The sequence below is a fragment of the Corapipo altera genome, unplaced genomic scaffold (genome assembly GCF_003945725.1).
Source record: "Corapipo altera isolate COAL_440 unplaced genomic scaffold, ASM394572v1 0, whole genome shotgun sequence".
Lineage (NCBI taxonomy): Eukaryota > Metazoa > Chordata > Aves > Passeriformes > Pipridae > Corapipo > Corapipo altera.
This window is the reverse complement of record NW_020884872.1, coordinates 69,158,015-69,179,232: the sequence shown is the minus strand read 5'-3', so window position 1 is coordinate 69,179,232 and position 21,218 is coordinate 69,158,015. Positions and strand designations below refer to the sequence as shown.

Genomic DNA, 21,218 nt, shown 5'->3' with positions numbered 1-21,218 from the left:
TAGTCCTCTCAGACTTTGATCAGAGAATTAGTCTGCAGAGAAATCCTTTTGTGTGTCATTAATTAGACTTAAAGAAGAAAGAGTGGTACTTTTCTCCCACCTCAATAACATGGAAAAAGGAAAATAAATTGAGCAAACACCTCTAAGTCACCTTAAGACTATTCGTCTTGAAAGTTGAAAACTCTTTTTAGTAGTAGGAGAAAAATAGAAGAATTCTCGTATGTTTAAAATAGGTGCTGTGAAGTTGCTATCAAAAATCTGTAGAAGAAATTTAGAGGAACCTAGGTGTGTGTGATTCTCTTTATCCAGTAGAACCTCAAAGTGTGCCTGATGATTTTTTTTTTCTTGCTGAAATATTTGAGTGAGTGATGCCATTGATTTGATATGTGCTATAATTCATGAGAAGTCTGGTTTAAATATAGATTGCAGGATTTTTTGAGGATTGCAATGTTAACTTTGTGCCATTCAGGTTTACCAGTCTGAGCTTTCAACAAATACAATGTCTCAAACTGTATCCTAAAATATCCATATTGCAGAAGTACAGCTGAAGCTCAGTTCTGATCATAAAGTGCTATTTAAACGTGTGTTTCTCTCTGCCACTCTCCTTACGAAGCATGAAGTAATGCGGGGTAGTAATGACTGTAGTACCTCCTTTGGAAATCTGCATCTTTGATTAATACAGCTATTTTTGTGAATCTGTAAATGTTTGATATTGTGATGGATTTTGTCTTGAAACCTTGGTACAAGTGAGGAGGATATCTGTTGGATATTTTTGGAGGATTTCAGCACTTGTCGAAAAGATGGTATATTTCTGGAAAACTTCCTAAGGACTGGTACCAGACAGTAAAATGCCTCTTTTCTTCCACGCTGGCCTTTTAAAGGCTGGCAGGAATTATTCTCAACTCTCTTAAATTCTCTAAATGGTATTCAGAGTAGAAGCCGCTCAAGAAGAGACTTATTTTGATTGTGTATCTGTTACTAGTTTCATCTGGGTAGAGATGTGTCTTGCATAGGAATTATTGTTTTCTCAGGATGGGCTTTTACTTGCAAGTCAGTAAGCAGAAGAATGACAAGGGTGAAGATAAATTTTTTTAACAAGTTTCTTTCCTAAAAGATCGTAAAGAACTTCATGAAGGGTTTTGGCACACTGTAGTTTTAAGTACTGGTAGAAAAGCCACCCTACCTTTCAGGTTGTGTCTTTCTTCATTAGAGATGAGGAAAGAATGTGTAATTACAATTTTTTGTTATGACAGGGGTTAAATACCATATGTACCAATATTTGTTCTATTCCTGTTTTGTCTGGAACTGATTAATTTTGTTTTCCAGACCTAGTTGGAATTATCGTTATATTAGAAATTGTCCAAAGCAGGAAGTTGCTGAAAAACTGAATTCACGAGCTCTTGATGAACATTCTATTGAAATTGCTAATTAATACAAATAATAGTGGGTTGGTTTGCCTGGGACATGTCTAAGTCAAGCCAATTTTGCTAGTGTTCTAAAGTCATAATTATGTTCTTTTTCTTCCATTTCCCATCTTTATTTTTTAATTTAGTAATGCAAACAGCTGCTGGCTAAAATGCAGGACAGTGCTTGAAGAAGTGAAGGATATTTTTGAAGTTAATAGCGCAGTGTCAATTGAAACAAATTAAAAACTACTTTGCAGAGTACACTGTATTTCAATTACATAAAAATAGCTTGAAATAGACATTAGATGGTATTATATATATATATATATTATGTAGACTGTGCATTACCCCTTATGCAGACCTCTAGAAGGTGATAGATTAAACCTCACTTATGCATGACAATTATTTTGTTTTTTAAAATCTACAATAATGATGTATTTTATTTGATGTGCACAATAACTGTCAAACACATCTCATGTGAATACATACATTGGAGATAAAAATGTCAGTGTTCTAATGTATTGTAAAATTGTTTTCAAAAATTATTATTATATGTAATGATTTACAGATGTTTGGACTTATTCATAACTGAATAGAGGATAGTTGAAAGTTTACTGAAAGAAGATTTTCCAGATTTGGTCATTTCTTTCATGACTGCTTACTAGCTCAAAAATGTGTTGTTGTTTTTTTTTTTTTCAAAAGCAGAGCTAGGAATTTCCCTCTTTTCTTCACACATAAATTAAAGTGTTTATCCATAGTTAATACTATAACTTTACATTTGCCACAAGCACTTAAGATTATATGCTTGTACCATAGCAAGGTACATAGAATACTAGTATGCCTTCCTTTGCCTGTTGTCTTGCCTGTTGCACAGGGTACAGGTTTAATAATTAAGGTGTATTGTGCATCCACTGGTTCCTCTTAAGCATTAGGCTAAAGAAGGCATTGTGGATGTCTGCTGCAATATGTTTTTGTTTGGTTTTTTTTTTTTACTTTTGGTATACAACTTGTCCTTCTGTTGTCCTTATCCCATAGGAGAGGATATTTTTAATTCTGATTTTCTTCATCAAACTTTGAGGTGCCGGACTTCATGCTGCATGGTATTGGTCAGGGAATTTGTTACCTTACAGAATATATATTTTGTGATCATAACTCTGAGAGGGCCATTGGCAACAACCCTTAGTTTTTGAATCCCTGGGGAAAACAGGCCTTCTGTCTGTCATGATGTAGGAAAGACTTTCTTCTGCAGTCATCGCTTAGGATTACTTAAAAGTCTCAGAGGATGCTAGAAAAATTTTGCCCTTTCCTCTTTAGTAGAAAAGCATATTTCTTAGTATGTAGTTTTTTGATGCATCTTTCTTCTGCTTTTCAGAGAAACTGTTGTCACTTCTACCAGAGTATGTTGTTCCTTATACTATCCATCTCCTAGCTCATGACCCAGATTATGTCAAAGTCCAAGACATTGAACAACTCAAGGACATTAAAGAGTAAGACTACTTTCAATAGTGTTCTTTCTAACTTTATTCTAAGTGAAATTTTAATTCATGGTGGTACTCTGTTACAATGTCAAGTGCACATAATGATGGCAGTTATTTCTGTAAAATATTGTGAGAAATAGTATAGATGCTTTTTTAGTGCTCTCTGATACTTTACAGATGAACTCTGTCTTCTGCTCATCCTACCTTAATTTCGTTTTTTCTAAAGAATTGTTTTCCCAGAGTTAGACTGGTTCGAATTCATAATACTAGTAAAATCTAGACTGAATCACTTTCTCAAATGTGCTTTTTTAAAGATTTTCTTTTGTATTTTCATTTGTGCGGAATACTGCATTTCTCCTTTAGGTGCCTATGGTTCATACTGGAAATATTGATGGCTAAAAATGAAAACAACAGTCATGCATTTATCAGAAAAATGGTAGAAAATATCAAACAGACTAAGGATGCTCAAGGACCAGATGATCAAAAAATGAATGAAGTAGGTGATATTTTTTGATTGGAAATTGCATTTAATTCTGACCTGCTTATGGAAGGGAGTTGCTTTTTGTTTATATACCAACTTAAAAATATCTTTCAATACAGTTGTAGGTATGAGACGATACTTTATATATTGTAATGATAATATGTGTTGTAGTTTAGATGACAGTTATTTTCCTGTGCTTCTTGCACATCTGCAAGGGACTTGTAATGGTTTTCAGTCCTCCTTTCTGTATCAGTAAGATTACTAAACACTAACTTTAAATAGATGTAAACTATAACTTCTACTGTTTAAATCATCTACTAAAGTCCTTTTTAATATTTAATTTTTAAAATACAGGAGTAAGCTTAGTATAGGAAGAAAAATAGTTACATTAGAAGTCTGTGGCTTGTATTGTGTAGTGAACGTATCAAATCCTGATCTTGCTTTTGTGTTTTTAACATCACACAATGTACAGATTTGTCACTTTCTGCTTTGCCCACAGAGATGAGGTTTGGGTAGTGGGTGGGTGGGGTGTGTGAGTTCATTTGTTTAACTTTGTCTTAGAAACTAAGGCAAGGGCTATTCTTAAGTGCAGAAAGATCATGAAAACTATCTGTCCTCAACTGTTAGACTTAACAGTGCTTTTTGCCTTTAGTGTCTGTATTTCAGTACTCTGCAATACACTGTTTAAGATGCAGGCTGGTGTTAAATTATTAAGATGATTGCTTTTAAACTGTGAGTTCTTGTAGTTCTGTGCTCAAAAATACACTATCTCTTGTCAAGATTTCAATGAACTTTTAAACTGTTGTTTGGTCTTGTAATTTTATTATTTACAGAAACTATATACGGTCTGTGATGTAGCAATGAATATCATTATGTCAAAGAGTACAACATACAGTTTGGAATCCCCTAAGGACCCTGTACTTCCAGCCAGATATTTTACTCAACCTGACAAGGTATACCGTGGCATTTAATTTTTCTTGAGATAAGTCTGTTTAAATATTTGTAAGTTGTAATTTAATGTTGTTTTTCTTAAATATTTCTTTTAACTTCAAACTTCTCCCTATTATATTGTAGTTGAAAATGTATATATGTATATGTTTTCATAAGTATTTGTATATATGTGCACACACAGAGTTCTCCCCCTTCCCCCAACACCGATGTTAGTGGTTTAAAAATTCAAAAGCATAAGTGATGTAAAGAAAATCTTTCAGTGCAATCGCCAAAACGTATATATATATATATACACATATATATATAATTCACTGATTATTGCCGTAATTCCCGCCCCCCCTCCTTTCTTTACAGAATTTCAGTAACACCAAAAATTATCTTCCTCCGGAAATGAAGTCTTTTTTCACTCCTGGAAAGGTAGGTATGGTGTGGGGGCTTGGAGGGGGCTTGTTTTTGGTACTGTATTTGAGGTTCTGGTTTGTCTTTTTTATTTTTTTTTTTTTTTTTTTTTTCTGGTGATCTTACTTGTTTGCCTGTTTGTTCCTGTTTGTTTTCTTTGGGGTTTTTTTTGTGTGTGTTTGTGGGGTTTTTTTTAAGAGAACTAACATGTAGTTTATGAAACACTTTGTTTAAGAGAACAGATTGTTTCCAGGTATAGAAAAGAGATGGGTAGAAGGGAAAACTGGTAATGTCTGTGTTGGGTTGTGGCAATAGTAGCCAAAGCCTGTTGTCATTAAAAGGAAAGAGTCCAAAAAAACCCCCTCAAACAACCCATAATATTTGACAAGTTTACAAAATCGTTAACCTTCTTTTCTGCAGAAGACTACAATGTTGCCTATGAAGTTACAGCTATGGAAAACTCTAACAGAAATTATTTTAAAAATTACATAAATAATCTTTGGCAAAGCTTCATACCTTTTTACAGTATCTTACAAGATAACTGACTGTTCTACAGTTATGTTAATTTATCTTTCAAAAGATGCATTGTATTGAATGGCAATGTTCTTTCTTCACTAAAACTAAACCCAGGTACTCTTTAGAATAAAATCTAGTAAAAGAAAATTGTGTTTTTCATCTGGATTAATATGTTCTGCTCTAGATGACAAAGAACATTAATTTGCTACCTTGCAAACAAAAGAAATTTCAGCATCATCATTACCCTTAACTTTGCTAATGAAGCATTAGCTGTGAGCTAGTAACTTACTAATAAAGGAGGAATGCAAGTTAGGAAAAAAGACAGATGAGCATCTCTTTGAGAAGCTGAAAGTCAACATTTATGTATTGGAATGGATCATCACTGTATTGTGCATTTGAGTGCTTGAATGCCATGGATTAGAGATTGGCTTCTTACTTGTGAAGATACAAAAGTTTTTAAAAGAAAGTAGTTTGTCTTCCAATTTTTGATCAGTAGTCAATATTAAGTTTTCTAATCCAGTTTTTAACATCAAACATTCTTAGTAGTTTGTCCCATACTTAATATATTAAGTGTACTGTGACAATATTAAATAAGAAACACGATGTATGCTACCACGAGAAATCACAGAATGTTTGAAGTTGGAAGGAGCCTCTGGAGGTCGTTTAGTCCAAACCCCTTGTTCTCTGAGACATGATGTGGCCCCTTCTTCGTCTTAATGGCCTTTTTCTGAACTCTCTTCAGCACTCCATGTCTTTCTGCAAAAATATGTCCTAACTGCAACTCTTTTGAATCTTAGGTTAACTTTTATATTATTTTCGATTTCTAGTGCCAGGTACTCTAGCTCTAACTCTTTTTGTGTTATTTGAAATTTTGTAACAAGCAGTAGAGCTTATTTGACTACCAGAATTTTCAATTGCTTCACTGTCATGAGAGGAGTGAGAAATGAAAGTTGGTTTAGGGAGTCCTAGCTTTGGAAATGGAATACTAGCTTGAGAGGATGTGAGTGAGGTGGATTTAAGCAGGGAACACTGAGAGCAGTAAGGCTTTGAGTGTATCTTCTGTCCTAAGGGAGGAGCTGTTTAGGCAGGCCCTATTATCCCTTCTTAGTAGAAAGTCTGGTTCAGTGTGAATTTGAAAATCTCTGCTTTTGAGCTCTTTCAGGAAATGCTTATTGATTGATGTTTAGTTCTGAGCTAGTAGATGTAAATTGTTAAACTGGATTTTGTTCTCCAAGGTTTATTTTTGGAAAGCGTATGCTCTTTTTCTAGTACTCAATGCAGAGTGAATTTTTGTAAAGTTCCCTCTGGCTATGAAGGTATAACCCGCACTGCTATGGTGCATAGCTCTGAAAAAGGAACGCTCAAAGCTGATATGATATGCATGTTAAACTTTTTTTTAGCTGTCACTAACTGTAGACATAGCTAGAATCTAATATTGAAAGAGAAGATGCATAATTAGAAATGTAGGAAATGGTCTTTAATTCAACGTTTTCGTACATGGGTGTTTGGCGTAAGTGTGCATTCTCTCTAGGAGTAATTGAACTTTTTCAGCTCTCTCGAAAGTTAATATGAGCTGGAGGCATTCAACATGTCTGAAAGATAACCCAGATAAATTAATAACCTGAAGCTCACCGATGTCTGGAATTTTGGTACTTATTAAAAGACTAACATTTTTATATCTGTGCAAGAAGTATCAGTGTCTTCTCTACAGTATTGGACTTAGGAGATTCTCATTCATTCCCAGTTGAAACTAATGTGGTTGCTATTACACCTAAGCCAGTTCAATGTCTCCTTTGCTGAAAGGGCCATCCTACTGCTATTTCTGTTTTACTAGTACAAGTGCTTTTATCTGATCCAGATGGTGAGCTGGTTCAGGCAAATAAATCAACAGAAAGCAAACTGCACACAAAGTGCTGAAGTGGCTCACTGCAAGGTCAGGTGAACACCCCATGCTACCAATGAGAAGAGGACAGAATCTAAGGGTACAGAGAAGAATACCAGTTTTGGTGGCAGCTAGCAATTTCATTACAGCTTCCTCAGCTTTCTTCTGGTGTCTGTTGTAGCTTTCCTATGAAAATGTTTATCACTTTGTGTTAAAATTAAGATAATTATTGCAGAAAGTGAAATCTGTATTTTAAACATAGTATGTGTTAACAATATCTGAACATGCAGCTTAAAATAAAGGAAATATATTTTTGGTTTCAGCCCAAAGCAGCCAATGTTCTTGGAGCAGTTAATAAGCCTCTTTCGTCAGCAGGCAAGCAGTCTCAATCCAAATCTTCTCGAATGGAAACTGTAAGCAATGCCAGCAGCAGTTCAAATCCAAGCTCTCCAGGAAGGATCAAAGGGAGGTTGGTACACAACAAAGGAACTTTGACATTTCAAATATTTGTAATGGAAACTTTGAATATTCCTATAATATTTTTAAAGTGAAAGACAGAATTCTTTTATCTTACATTGCAGTAAAGTTATAGTACTACCTTGGTATAACTGAAACCACGAATTTGGCTTTCCGTTCCCAGAAATAAATTTACTTTAAAAAAAAACCAAAAACCAAAAAAAGCCCCCCCGAATCAAATTACATCCAGAGTTGGCTGAAGGAGGAAAGAGCCTTATATGTTTCATTTTTTAAGAACAGGGTTCGGGGGGTTTGGGGTGTTTTTTAGATAGATAGATAGATATCGTCCCACACACGTATATATGCATGTGTATATGTGTGTGTGTACACACACAACTGCAGTCCCCAGGAATCTTGCTGTGCAGTTAACAACACATCATAGATGGTGAGGACTGGTAGGCCATTGTAGTGATCTCACATGACTTCATCCTCTACTCTCTGCAGTTTGCTGGACTTTGCAGATAAACATTGTTGGATTTTAGAATAGTTTTGTGATGAAGAGGTGAATGTACTGTAATACTACATAAGTCTTCTTCTGCTTATCTGTCTTTAAAAGTTATAGTTTATTTTGTGTCAGCTTTGTAAGTTATTCGTTATTCATCAGTTACCGTGTCTTATGTTCATTTTTTTTAACTGTAAGTCACATTGTCATCAATTTTTTTTCACAGACATTGAGAGATTTCATAGACCCACTATTCATATTTTTTCACATTCTTTCAGGACTGTGAGGAAATGCTATGTTTGAATATAAGGCTTCTCATTTAGTACTTCTGTGACTATTTCATATATGATATTAATTCTACATGTAGTACAGTGTTTCACAAGAAATATTTCTATGCTAGAAAGTCTGCAGAAAGGCTTATTTCTTATGAGTCATGCAGGTTGACATGCTGAAATACATTATTGGCTAGAGACAGGTGGACTCCAGATTCTCCTCTATATTCATCAAAATGAATCTGAGATCAAATTTTAAAAAATGCTGCACTCACAGCCTAACGTGTCATCTTCATGATGTCTCCAGTTCACCTGAGTTAAACTGATGTTTTGAGTGGAGATGTCAAAGACAAAGAAAAGTTATGGCAATGATTCCGTATGTGTGGTATTCCCAGTTCAGTCTGTTGGAATATATACAGGCAAATTTTCATCTGTTTAGATGATGTATGAAACCTATGCTTCTGATTATGTCACAGTTATTACAGATTTTACACTTGTAGGAGTGAGAACGTCTTTCACTCACTATGCAGTGCCCAGGCCAAGGAATTAAGGGTTTGTGCATTTGAATACCACTTTTCACTTAAACTCATAGCATATATCTTTTCATTAATAAATGTGCATTGGTATTTAAAAAATGTTACTTCTGCCTACCCCAAGGCAGATGAAATGAAAGGACTCGTGTATTGGCTTTTGTGCATTACCTTTTATCTGTGGGTTTCAGTGTTTTACATATGCAGGAGGCATTATTGTCTACATTTATATTTGTGGAAACTGAAATAAAAATGAAATTTCTACTGTAAAAAACCAACAAAAAGCAGAGGGATGAACTGGTCTCTGAAATTTAAATCTGCTGTTTTATTGCCTATATAGGAAAGTGTGCATTCTTTGGCTGGTCTGTCTGTGGGGATCTTTGATTGGTATAGGAAAGTGAATGCAAATGTATGCAAACGTGCAGATTACTTGCAACTCAGTAAGACTCTTCTGTTTTAAAAAACTGCTTATCTTTCCCAGTGGAAAAAAAAAATCAGTGTGGTTTATGATTAAAACCTTTGTCCAGAGACCTAGATATTCTGGCTTGTGATACGTGGTGGCTATAGTACCCACAGTGAAATGTTTCTTTCTGCTGAATTATTCATTTTAGTAATAGATTTCTTAAGAATGTTGTTCTTAGTTGTTTTGGGTTTTTTTTATGATTGCCCAGTGTATTATAATAATGAGGGGAATACATGTTTATTCATTCTAGGCTTGACAGTACTGAAATGGACCACAGTGAAAATGAAGAATTCACGCTGGCTTCACCATTACCAGGAAAGAAAACTGACAAGAGGGACGACTCTGATCTTGTAAGGGTGAGCTGTTTGGTTGCATTGCAGATGTTTCATTTTAAATCACCAGGACAATAAAATAAAAATTCATGTGATGATATTTTATATCATTCAAGAAAATATGCTGAAACATGAAACCGAGTTGATGTTGTAAACTACTGGAAAATGTGGTTAGAGTTGGATATGAAAATACAATGAAAAAAAGGTTCAGTTTCTCTGTTTTTCATAGAATTATATAGGTTGGAAAAGACCTTTAAAGATCATCAAGTCCAGCCATTAAACCAGCACTGAGAAGTCTGCCACTAAATCATGTCCTTAAGTGTACTTAGGCCTTAGAGAGTGATAGCCTTGTCCTTATTGAGGGATTTATATATATATGTAGATCAGTAATGCTGAAGGTTCCTAATAAGGATATAAAACATTTTTTGGACTCTCACTCAGATGTAGTGCTTTAATACATAAAAGAAATTTTAAGCAGGCTAAGTATTATCTTAAGCAGTATTTACACCTGCATCGGAATACAGAAAAATAAACCACCAGGGAAAATTATAATTGTATTGTAATTTTAAAATCAGGTAAAATAATAAGGATTTCAAATACCACTAGTAAATTTCAGTTCTTTGTGCCTTAATAGCAGTTGACAATCTATATCTTGTAGTATATCCCGAATATTTTGTAGTATTGGGATTATGCATGAAAAAGTAATAAGATCAGATTTGTTAAAATTTGATTTTCTCGACTGCATTAAAGATGTCCTGTGTCCAATGTCACTGCTGCTTTATTAATTTTTTTTACTGTCTCTGACACTTCTCTGTTCTCTCATTATATCAGTCTGGTGCATTTTTCTTGGTTGCTTGGGACATAAGCTATTGACTAGTAAAAGTGTCCTGAATTTTTGCTTGTGTTGAAGTGTAAATAACCATCTTATATTGTTATATCTTGTGGGAAAAGCAAACTGCGTTATAACAAAATCAGAAAAATCAGGAATCTCTTGTCAAAAAAATAACACTTCTGTAAACTTTAAAGTCTGAGAGTCCAAACAGCTCCTGGTGTGCAATTCCTGTTTAGAAGCATTAATTTGAACTGGTAACTGAGAAAGCTGAGCAATAAAGCAAATACAGTTCAGTGTTTTGAGTACTTTTGAGGGCATTATTCCACTTTAAATCTGTAAGCAAGGTGCTTAAGGTCATTGATTCAGAACTCCTTTTTGGTTTTTTGGAGCTGGGGAGCACATTATAGAAAGCACTAGCTGAGAAGCAGAATTGTAATTGGGTAGCAGAAGGTCCATGTTTTAAAGACATCACTTCAGGATGTTTGTCCAAATTAAATTGCAGAGTAACACCTTAGTTCTAAGGTTGTGGGACATGGTTTAACCTCAGGAAGAAACATGACTTTGAAAATTGGCTGCAGTTACCAGCTAAAAGGACCTGCAATGACAGATGTGCATGATGACTGCAAAGGCAAATAAACTGAAATAACGAGGATGTCACAGATCTAGATCAACAGTTTTGTCACTGAAGACATGAACTGACAGGAGGTGTCATCCTTGTTCAAACATTTTTCTTGTCTTCTTCTAGTGTAATTCTTTGTCCTTTAATTTCTTTTTCTTTTTTCCCCCTCATATCCTCTCTAGATTTTCTTTCTGCTTTTCTTGACAAAGGTTTTTGAATAAAGTGGAAATGAATTTGTAAGCTGACTTCTAGCTTATGACACAAAGGAAATGTGAAGGAAAAAACATTCACTTGGGTTTTAAGTTGTGTAACTGTCATTGTGTAGATTAAATTGCCATGTGGCAAATACTAATAATGTGCTGAAATACAGTAATGTAGGTATGAAACAAACATTGATATGAAATAGAAATACTGTAAATATTTGGACTTTTGGACAGTTTCATGGTCTGAAATGAAATACAGTACCCATGAAATGGTACATGGGTAATATTTTCTTTTATTTTTCCTACAGATGGGGGTTGGTTGGAGTGAACAGGCCCTAATAGCTGCTTGTTGAAATCTTTGCACTGTTAATAGCTCTTTACTGTGCACTTTACAGAACTAAAGCATGGAGAGGTGAAGGAATATTTTCTGTTTTGAAAGCTTATGATTCAGAAAGGGTTCTGCCTTTCTTGATATGATAGAGGGCAGGAATGCCATCCAGAGGCATCCTTGGCAGGCTTGAGGAGTGGGCTCATGGGAACCTCATGAAGCTCAACAAGTCCAAGTGTAAGGTCCTGCAGCTGAGTCGGGGCAATCCTCAGTGTCCACACAAGCTGAAGGATGAAGGGATTGACAACAACCCTGCCAAGAGGGACTGGGGACACTGGTGGATGAAAAACTGGACGTGAGCCAGCCACGTCTGCTCGCAGCCCAGAAAGCCAACTGTGTCCTGGGCTGCATCAAAGGGAGAGGGGGCCAGCAGGTTGAGGGAAGTGATTCCTGCCATCTGCTCTGCTCTCATGGGAGCCCCCCTCAGGAGCACTTCATTAGAAGGCAGACATGGAGCTGGTTAGAGCAGAGCCAGAGGAAGGCCATGAAAATGGTCAGAGACCTGGAACACCTCTCCTAGGAAGAAAGACTGAGAGAGTTAGGGTTGTTCAACATGGAGAAGAGAAGGCTCTGGGGAGACCTTGTTGCGGCCTTTCAATGTATGATGGGGGCTTATAAGAAAGATGGAGAAAAACTGTTTACCTGCTCCTGCAGTAATGGGACAAGGGGCAACAGCTTGAAACTGAGAGAGGTTAGGTTTAGATTAGACCTAAGGAAGAGACTTTTTACAGCGAGGGTGGTAGGACAGTGGAACAGATTGCCCAGAGCAATTGAGGATGCCCCACTACTGGAGGTGTTCAGGGCCAGGTTGGACAGGGCTTTGAGCAACGTGGTCTAATGGAAGGTGTCCCTGCCCATGGCAGGGTGATTGGAATGAGATAATCTTTGTGAGTCCCTTCAGACATGAACTAGACTGTGATTGTTTTAAGGCTTGGATGGGGTGTTTTGCTGCGCAGAGCAAATGCTGAGTACAGCTCTGACAGTAGTGGTTTGGCAGCTACCACTAATTCCTGTTCTTCGCTCTACAACTGTAAATTCAGATTGCCCACTGTCTCCTGTATTAGTGCCTTGCCAGTGCTAGGGTGGGAGCCAGGCATAACCACCCTGCAGCTCACAACAAAAACTTGAAGCCACAATTTGACAATTCGCATCCTCTCCATCTATCAGTTTTCCTATTGATAGAAATGCAGTTATGGATGTTCTATCCTAATGCTTTTAACACAGCTGAAGATACAAATGAGGAAGACCCTACACACTTCGGTGCTTTGACTACTCACCTTTCAAATAATCTTTCTCTCTTGCCTGGTATTTCTTATGTGGGTATGTGTTTATACTTTTGCATTGTTTTTGAAATGGATATTTCAAACAACTGAGACGGTTGTGTAGACAAACTGAGACAACTTGTGTAGCTTGAAGACTGTATGTCTTGTTGGGTGAAGTTTCTGTGTGTGACTGTTTAATATGGCAGTTTAATTTTTTAATTTAATGGTGTAATCTTACCTTTTCAGTCTGAGATGGAGAAGCCTAGAGGAAGGAAGAAAGCAGCTATCACAGATTCAGAAGAGAAATTAGGCATAGATGATCTGAATAAATTGAGTCAAGAGCAGAAACTTAGAGGTAGTCAGCGGGGAAGGAAGAGACCTGCAATTGTTTCAGACGCTGATGAAACACAATGGCAAGATGAAAAAAGGCTAAAAGAAGATGTGATAGAAAGTGAGGATGAACAGAACAGTCCACCAAAGAAAGGGAGAAGAGGACGCCCTGCCAGAACAAATAATGGGGGAACACCGAAGGAAGAACCAGTGGCAAAGTCATCAAAAAGGAGCAAAAAAAAACAACCACCAGCAGCTGCAGCAGAAGAGGAGGAGGAGGAAGAAGAAAGGCAAACTGAAAACATTGAACAAAAACCAAAAGGCAGGCAAAATAGGACATCAAAAAGAACACAGCAGAGGTAAGTCTGTCTTCTTGTAAGCTGCATATTTTTTTATCTTTGGACATTAGTTATAATTTGATACTTTGCAATTTGGGTTTTCCTCAAAACAGAGCAGAACCATCTGAAACTAGTACAGTTGAATCAGCGCAGTCTACACCACAGAAAAGACGAGGAAGGTCATCACAAACACCACCATCACAGCAAAAAAAAGTGTAAGTGTTCTAAATCTGTGTTCAGTGAAAATTAAAAATACGCTTCTGTGCCCCCAAGCAAACATTTACTGAAAATATTTCAGAATGCTGTAATTGACAGTTAAGAAAATAAATGGCCATTGTTATTTCTAAGATGTTTTTCTTGACTGCTTCTCCTAAGTCATCTCAAACCCCAGATCAAGAGACTGTGAGTAAGTTTAGGGTGCTCAGGTAGCATATTCGTAGCTTTTGTTTTCTAGGAGAAAAGTCAATAAAGCACAGGAGGGCTTTGAAGATAGGGCTTTATTAGGACTTTAAGGAGAGAAAAGTGGTCCTGTTTGTTTTGGATGGGGGGAAGAATCAAATTTTTACTGTAGTGAAACAGTATTGTGGAGAATTAAGTTTATTTTGATTCTCCTTAAATTAATGTTCACTTGCTAGTTTCTGGCCTTCTCATTATCCACTTGAATCATTTCCACATGAATAAAATGTGTTGTGATCAGTAAAGGATAGTAGCTTCTGAAAATTGTGAGGTGCATTAAGCTCCAAAATGAGCTTAAACTCTGTGGCTAACTTCATTTTCTTGTGCCTCCTGTAGGAAATTACAGGTGTCTCTACCTTTTCTGTACATGTGTAGGTAATATATGTAAGCAGAGCTGCACAAGTGGTTATTTGCCTGCTTGTATCTAACTGCAGCTCATGGAACAGATTTACTCTTCTAGAACCTGGTGATAAATTCCTTATGGCACTACTTAAGCACTTCTACCATCCGATGTTTTGTATTATTCTGTTGTTTTTCTGTCTTTTGGCTTAGTTAGCATCACACTGATCTTCCTCTGGCAGTGTAATGTACTATTTTGCCTGACCCCGGAGATCTTCCATACCAGAGAACTTTGCATGAAGAAGCTTGCACCCTCGTTTCACATTCTAGGTTCACACCAGATCAATTGATCTAGCATTTTGCACACACGATATCCTGACCTTTCCAGTGTTCTGCTTCCCTACCTCACCTCAGATCTCTACTGCTCCTTTACTGTAACCAGAAACACAGGACTCAACACTCTCTTGGTTACTACAGAAGTCACTGCTTCATGTGCAGTAGAACAAGAGTTGGAAGCTGCTACTGCCATGCTGAGAAGACATGCCAGCAAGTCATTGTTGGGTGATATGCTGTGTGGCATTTGTCGTATTCCCTTTACTAAAAAGTGTCTCTCGATTCACTTCTCAGTGAAATTGGTGAATCCCTTATGTTTCTTTACCCCTTTTTTAAACAGAAAGTAAACTGTATCACTCTCCGTGATCAGTAACAAATGTAGCTCTTTCATGTGTATATATGTTGTTCCTGGCACAAGGAAACCAAGTAAGTTGTTTCAGGGTTCAAAGTTGTTGGGTCTATTCTATATTTCATTTAAAAAAATATTGTGGGTTGTTTTTTCTTCTTTTTTTTTTTTTTTAAATCAGACCACCCCTTTTCCAAATTTGCAAGAAAAAGGTGAGACCATAGTAATTTTTCAGTCTTTAAAGTACACTGTAGTCAGACCTTTCTTCCTTTCCTACATACATATCTACAGCAGTTTTAACTGAAGGAAGTTGATAGGTTGAGCAGGACCGCAAGATAGAATATATTTAATCCAAATACTTAAAGCTTTCTAGGCTCCTTGGGAATGGATTTGAAATTAGAATTTGAGATTTTGCCTATGAGGTGATAAAATATCCTGTGGGGTGATAGTGTGTAACCTGTTTCTGAGGGCAAATTAGGTTACCACTCAGTGCATGTGAAAAGGCTTATTTTTGTAATATGTGAAAAGATAAACCTAGCTTGTGAGTAATTCTTCTGTTTCATTTTCAATTCTCTTGCTTCTGTCAGTCTTGAAGTCTTGGTTTGGGCTAATTTATGTCATTTCTCAAGGGATGGTATGCTGGTTAATGCTGAACCCCCCACTATAATTACTATATGCAATTCAGAGATTTTATTTTGTCCAGATTTTAGTGGTTCTCAGGACTGAAAATTCCTACCACTTTTGTAGTGTAATGGTGTCAGAGGACAGTTGTTTTAGATCTGTGCCCCCATTGGAGATTGATATCTATCTGTTGTCTGCCTGAAACAGAGTTTCTGGTTTAATTTCAACCAAAAAGTCACCCAGTTTGGGTGCAGCAAGACTTCATCTGAAATAAACGGAATGATTCTGTGATTTGGTTCTGAATTGTGCTAATGTAATGTGGGTGATGCTCTGTAGTTTTGGATATATATGTAGTTGGCTTTTTTTTGAGGTGAGGGGGTGATGGCTAGTTCTCAAGTAAAGCAAGTGGGTGCTTTTTGCTTTTGTCACAGATCCCATAACTAAAACAGACAATTTAAGCTATTGTTGACTGATTGTTCTTGATTATCCTAATTAAGTTATTGTTATCCTGATTATCCCTAGCTCTTAGTATGAGCTAGCTTGGAATATTTGCATTTAGGTTCATCATAGTGTTAATTTCATAAATAACAATATGGGTTCTTCTAGGTTGTGTATAAACTCCTGTAGAAATAGAGTGCATCTATTCATTGAATTGAATAGGAAAAAAACAACACATAGTATTCAGTCTCTGGCTCTTTGGCTTTTCCTGTTCACTGCTTAGTGTTGTTCACTGCTTTGGCCTGTATTCTGGCACTGAAAAGAAAAATTTGCCTTTCTATAGAGACAAAACTGTTCAACTTTGTAGTCCTAGCCCTCTATGAAGGAAGAATTTTGTTTTAGTTCCACTTCTTCTGTTTCATGTATGGATGAACTATATAGGTGTATAAGACAAGAGTATTACATAACATGAAATTTTAAGGCTTCTGTTCTTGTAAAGTAGAATGTTTACTCATACAGTTTATACATTTGCAGACCCATATGCTGTGAAGCTGATCTTTATTTTTCTTCTCATTGTAGCCGTGCAGGACGTTCCAAACAAGCAGCCAGTAAAGAGAATGAATCTAGTGAAGAGATGGATGTATTTCAGGGTAGTTCACCAGTTAGTGATGACATTCCACAGGAAGAAGTAATGGAAGAAGAGGAAGTTTCCACAATCAATGTAAGACAGATGCCTGAGATTTTCTTTGTGTGTCTTTCTGGTGGTCCTCTGTGTATTGATGATGAGAGAATGACTTCTGTTCTTAGAATGACTTCTCCTATATTTAGAACTTATTCTTCCTACTTTAAAATGAATGAGGTCATTGTCAGCTGCCACTGTTGTGTAGTGGAGCTGCACTGTAGTTTCCCAGAGAAGCTGCATGTCTTAGAAAATACCTCTTTTTGTCAAGCATCATAAAGTTTCTGTTCTGTGTAACCTTTCTCATCTGTATGCCAGAGTTGCGTATTATCTAATGAGAATTATTTTCCAGGTCACTCTTGCTTGTTCTTCTCAGCTGTATTGTGATAGTGAATAAATTCAAAACAGACACACAAAATGAATAGTACTGGAAAATAAGCATGACATCTTGGAACAGAATCCTAAACTAATTTCTTCCTCTTAGCAGCATATGCAAATATGTTAAGATAATTTCACTTTTATATTTATTTCATACAAATACATTACCAATGTTGGTAGTAATACTAAAAATTTAACTGTGAATGCCTTTACACTTTTGGATACGTCTGATGATTGGAGCATCTGAGTTTATAAAAACAGAAAAAACTGAGCATTTTTTCCATTATAAAATATATTTGTTCTCAGATTTTTCAAGATTTTTCTGTAACAACATTAAAAATACTTTTTCTCCAAATAGGTCCGTCGCAGAACTTCCAAAAGGGAAAGGCGATGAGTGAGCATGTAGTTACCAGCCTTCCAGGTGAAAGCTTTGAAGAATGCTTTTAATATAAAGCTTGAGACTGAATGAAGCTGTTAGTGCACAAATGGGGTTGCTGACAAAAAGACAAAACCTATTTTACTACCCCTGCATTTGAAGTCCCTAGGTCACAAGCTTTAGCCACACACATGTTGATATCATTAACTGTGGATTTTTGTGAAGTGTAATGTGCGCTGGCTTTGTAGACATATGAACTAAAGAAGAAAACTGTAAATAGTTCTTTTTTTAATGTTTCTGACTTATAAAGTGCTTGTATAGCTTTTATCTGCGGCTTTAAACTGACAGTATCCCACTGTTTATTGGATCGATTGGTTTAAAAAAGAACAGTTTGTTGAAAATTGATCTCAAGCAACATCTGTCAGTGTTCGTATTTGTACTCTTGTTGACATTTAACTGTGAAAAAAAAAATCAGTTGAACAAATAGTGCCACTTTCTTTTGCCACTATTTGTCATGTGGAGGAGAAGAAGAAGAACAAGTCTTTGTTTCCTTCATGAATATAACCTAGTGTTTACCTTCAGGCACCTACTTATCATCAGAGGTGCTAAATTACTTTCTTTTACAGTTGAACAATGTTGGATAGAATAATACAAGAGATGCAAATTGTGAAAGAAGTTTTGTTTTACACCTCAGTATTGATGCCAGACTTTTCTGGACTTGTAGTGGCATTGAAAATTCAAAAAGGATTTAAAATATTTTAATTTTAAAAGTGTGTTATTAAATAATGTACTGAATACCCTACCCATTTTATCTTCCCCTATCAGTTTTTATTAATCTACTGTATCAATAAAATTCTGTAACTGAGTTTTTAATAGTCTAGTATGTTAATGTGTATAGATATTTCCTTCTGAACATGATGTTCACAAAGAGCAAATTATTACTACATTATAATATGAAATCTGATATATAAACATTAGTGAAAATACAATTCTTATTACAATGTAAAGTTAATCACAAAGAGAAATTTTATTGATGCAGTGTGTCTTTATAAAGCTGTTCTTGAGAGCCAAGTGTTTTGTATTTTATAGTGAAGTTGCATGTTTATGAAAAATGTGCTGAAAATGGGATGTAATGTTTTTTTGGAAACTCGTATCTAGCAGTAGTATATGGTAGGTTGCCTCATGAGAGAACCTTTTATTGAGAGTTTATTGTACCTTTCTTTTTTGTTTTTGAGCCAAATTTTTTTGGTATGAAGAGCTAAGTTTTTGTTGGATAACCAGCTGTCGATTATTACAGTCAAGGTATTCAAGATTTGAATGAAGCTCCATTTTTATTTTGTGCTACCATAGAGAGGTTGGGTTTTGTTGTTTTTTTTGGGTTTTTTTTAGATATAGTCTTAAAAAAAAAAAGGAAACAAAATGCTTAGAGCAGTATCCTGTTCCTGTATGCAGTTTTACAGTTTACAAAGCATGTCTTTGAACCAAAATGTATCAGTTACTACACTATGCTTAGCCAAGCACACATTATACCTTCAGGTGCTGTTCTCCCTCTGATATTCTACAGTTGACAACACATGAAAAATCAATTTCTAACCTAAGAAAATTTTATTTCATTGAATAATGGAGCATTTACATATAATCCATCAATAAATAAGTTATTGTTGCAAGGTGGCCTGTAAAGATCAGAGAAAAGGATAATACTAAACCATGGATTTACTGATTTACAAAGTGTAAGATCACTAGTAAAGCAAGCAACCCTTAGAATTTTTTCATTACGCTTTTTTTTTGTACCAATGGAAAAAAGTATTATAAACAATTAGGTAATTCTGCCTCATCTTAACTTCTCCACTCTTCCAGTATTCAGCTTTTCAACATTTATACCTATAGATATGAGGGAAATGCTGCCTAGAAAGGCAGATATGGTTGATAAGAATTGACTTTGAAAGAGTTGGTACAACAGAACTGGCTTACTTATGCTTCAGCAGTGCAAATGCAAGTTGTTGAGGTTTTTTTTTTATGGTAGAGAATAATTAAAAGCTAGCTTTATATTTTCCTCTTTGACAGAATTGCACTGAAAACATTTATGGAAGATGTACCTTTAAGTCCATTTTATACAAAAAATATGAAAAATTGATGCTGAAACTGCTGCAGACTCTTGAGGCTTTATGTGCATAAACATGGTTAGGTTAAACTTCATCAAATATTGATGCACCATTACTGATCATAATGTTTATTGTAAATTTAAACTATAGTTTTGCAAATGTTGATTTCTTGGGTTATAATGTGTAATTCATTATTTCTTGAGAAATAGACACAGCAAATATTTCATTCTTATATTCAAACTTCTAAGTTCATTCTCATCTCGTATAAAGAAAATGAATATTTTATGTACTAACATTTTGAGATCTGCATACAGTAGCTACAGTAGATTATAATTATGTATAAAAGATAAATTGCTAACATTCAGTTAGCATGCTCTTCTGCAATGATAATGTTAAGTTTATAAAATGTACTGTATTACATTAAAAGATCAAATTGAACTCACTGTAACAAGTTCCAGTATGACATTTTTGTGAGATTACCGAAGTATCTTGCTGTACTTAGCAGCAAATTAAGCTTTTGTTACATTTCCTTTTCTTGCTGCAGTGCAACAGGAAACTCTCAGTGATCTGTAGTTCATATGCAAAATCCAAACAGGGATTGTAATATTTATACTAATGTTTAAGAATAATTCGCTGATTCCAGAAGCATGGTGGTCTTTTACTTGCTACCTACTGAGATAATGAATACTTAGGGTCAAGTAATCCACTAATAGGAGGGAAATGTGAAATTGCTTGAAAGTTCTAGTGTGAGTACACCTGTTCCACCTTGGATAGTCTAGAATTCTGTATTAATAATACTTGACTCTGTCAATTGACTTTATTTTCTAGCAAAACCGAACCCTTTTTCAAATATTTTGACACTTGCTCTTTTGACATTTTGATTTCTGTGAACAAAAACATTAGAATTTACAAAAAGATACTCATATTAAAGACACTTTTGTCAAAAATGAATATGCTCAATTTGTAACTTGAAAAAAACTTAGAGTTGAATATTAAATACATCATTCTGGCATAGCGTTTGTCATCTGATAGTCTGAAAAAGACACCACCAAACTTGAGAGGTGTGTGTGCAGTTTTCTTGCTCCCTTTTTTGCATGTGTAGGTCTTGACAGATTATCAAAATCTGCTTTCATGAATGCACACAGTAGGTTTTGGATCCTGCAGTTTACAGTCCCTGTCATTCTGTGGGGTTAATTCTTAAATGCATTCATCCTATGCAAATACAGGTACAAACCCAAGTGCATTATGTTTGAATATTCTCACACTTGTGCACGCAGGGCATACGAGGATCTTACAACTGTATACCAGAGATATACAAAATTCTGAGTTTGTGGATGGAGTAATTTTAAAGACTTACCTGTGTTTAAAAATATAATTTATATATATATAGTGTAGAGATTGATGCATCTCTACCTCATCAAATAGGTGCAAATACTTTTTTAAAGAGACACATTCAGCTATGCCACTGTATTTGATCTAGGCAGCATGTCTACAACCACACACGGCTAAG

At 35.6% G+C, this 21,218-nt stretch overlaps 1 protein-coding gene across 6 annotated transcripts in view; it reads left to right on the top strand.

Annotated features, from left to right (window-relative positions):
* The window catches only part of PDS5B (PDS5 cohesin associated factor B), a 101,992-nt gene extending 81,337 nt beyond the window's left edge, over window positions 1-20,655 (top strand). For 2 of the 6 annotated variants that reach the window (XM_027651170.1, XM_027651204.1), the window contains 10 exons: window positions 2,779-2,893; window positions 3,248-3,380; window positions 4,199-4,318; window positions 4,671-4,733; window positions 7,437-7,582; window positions 9,587-9,692; window positions 13,219-13,661; window positions 13,754-13,855; window positions 16,753-16,894; window positions 17,589-20,655. In XM_027651170.1, the coding sequence (XP_027506971.1) occupies window positions 2,779-2,893; window positions 3,248-3,380; window positions 4,199-4,318; window positions 4,671-4,733; window positions 7,437-7,582; window positions 9,587-9,692; window positions 13,219-13,661; window positions 13,754-13,855; window positions 16,753-16,894; window positions 17,589-17,624 (1,406 nt within the window). In that variant the 3' untranslated portion in view covers window positions 17,625-20,655. Of the gene's footprint in view, window positions 1-2,778; window positions 2,894-3,247; window positions 3,381-4,198; window positions 4,319-4,670; window positions 4,734-7,436; window positions 7,583-9,586; window positions 9,693-13,218; window positions 13,662-13,753; window positions 13,862-16,752; window positions 16,895-17,588 lie in introns of those variants that run through there. The other 4 variants (XM_027651172.1, XM_027651188.1, XM_027651179.1 and 1 more) reach the window with 4 other exon arrangements.
* The last annotated feature ends 563 nt before the right edge of the window (window positions 20,656-21,218 follow it).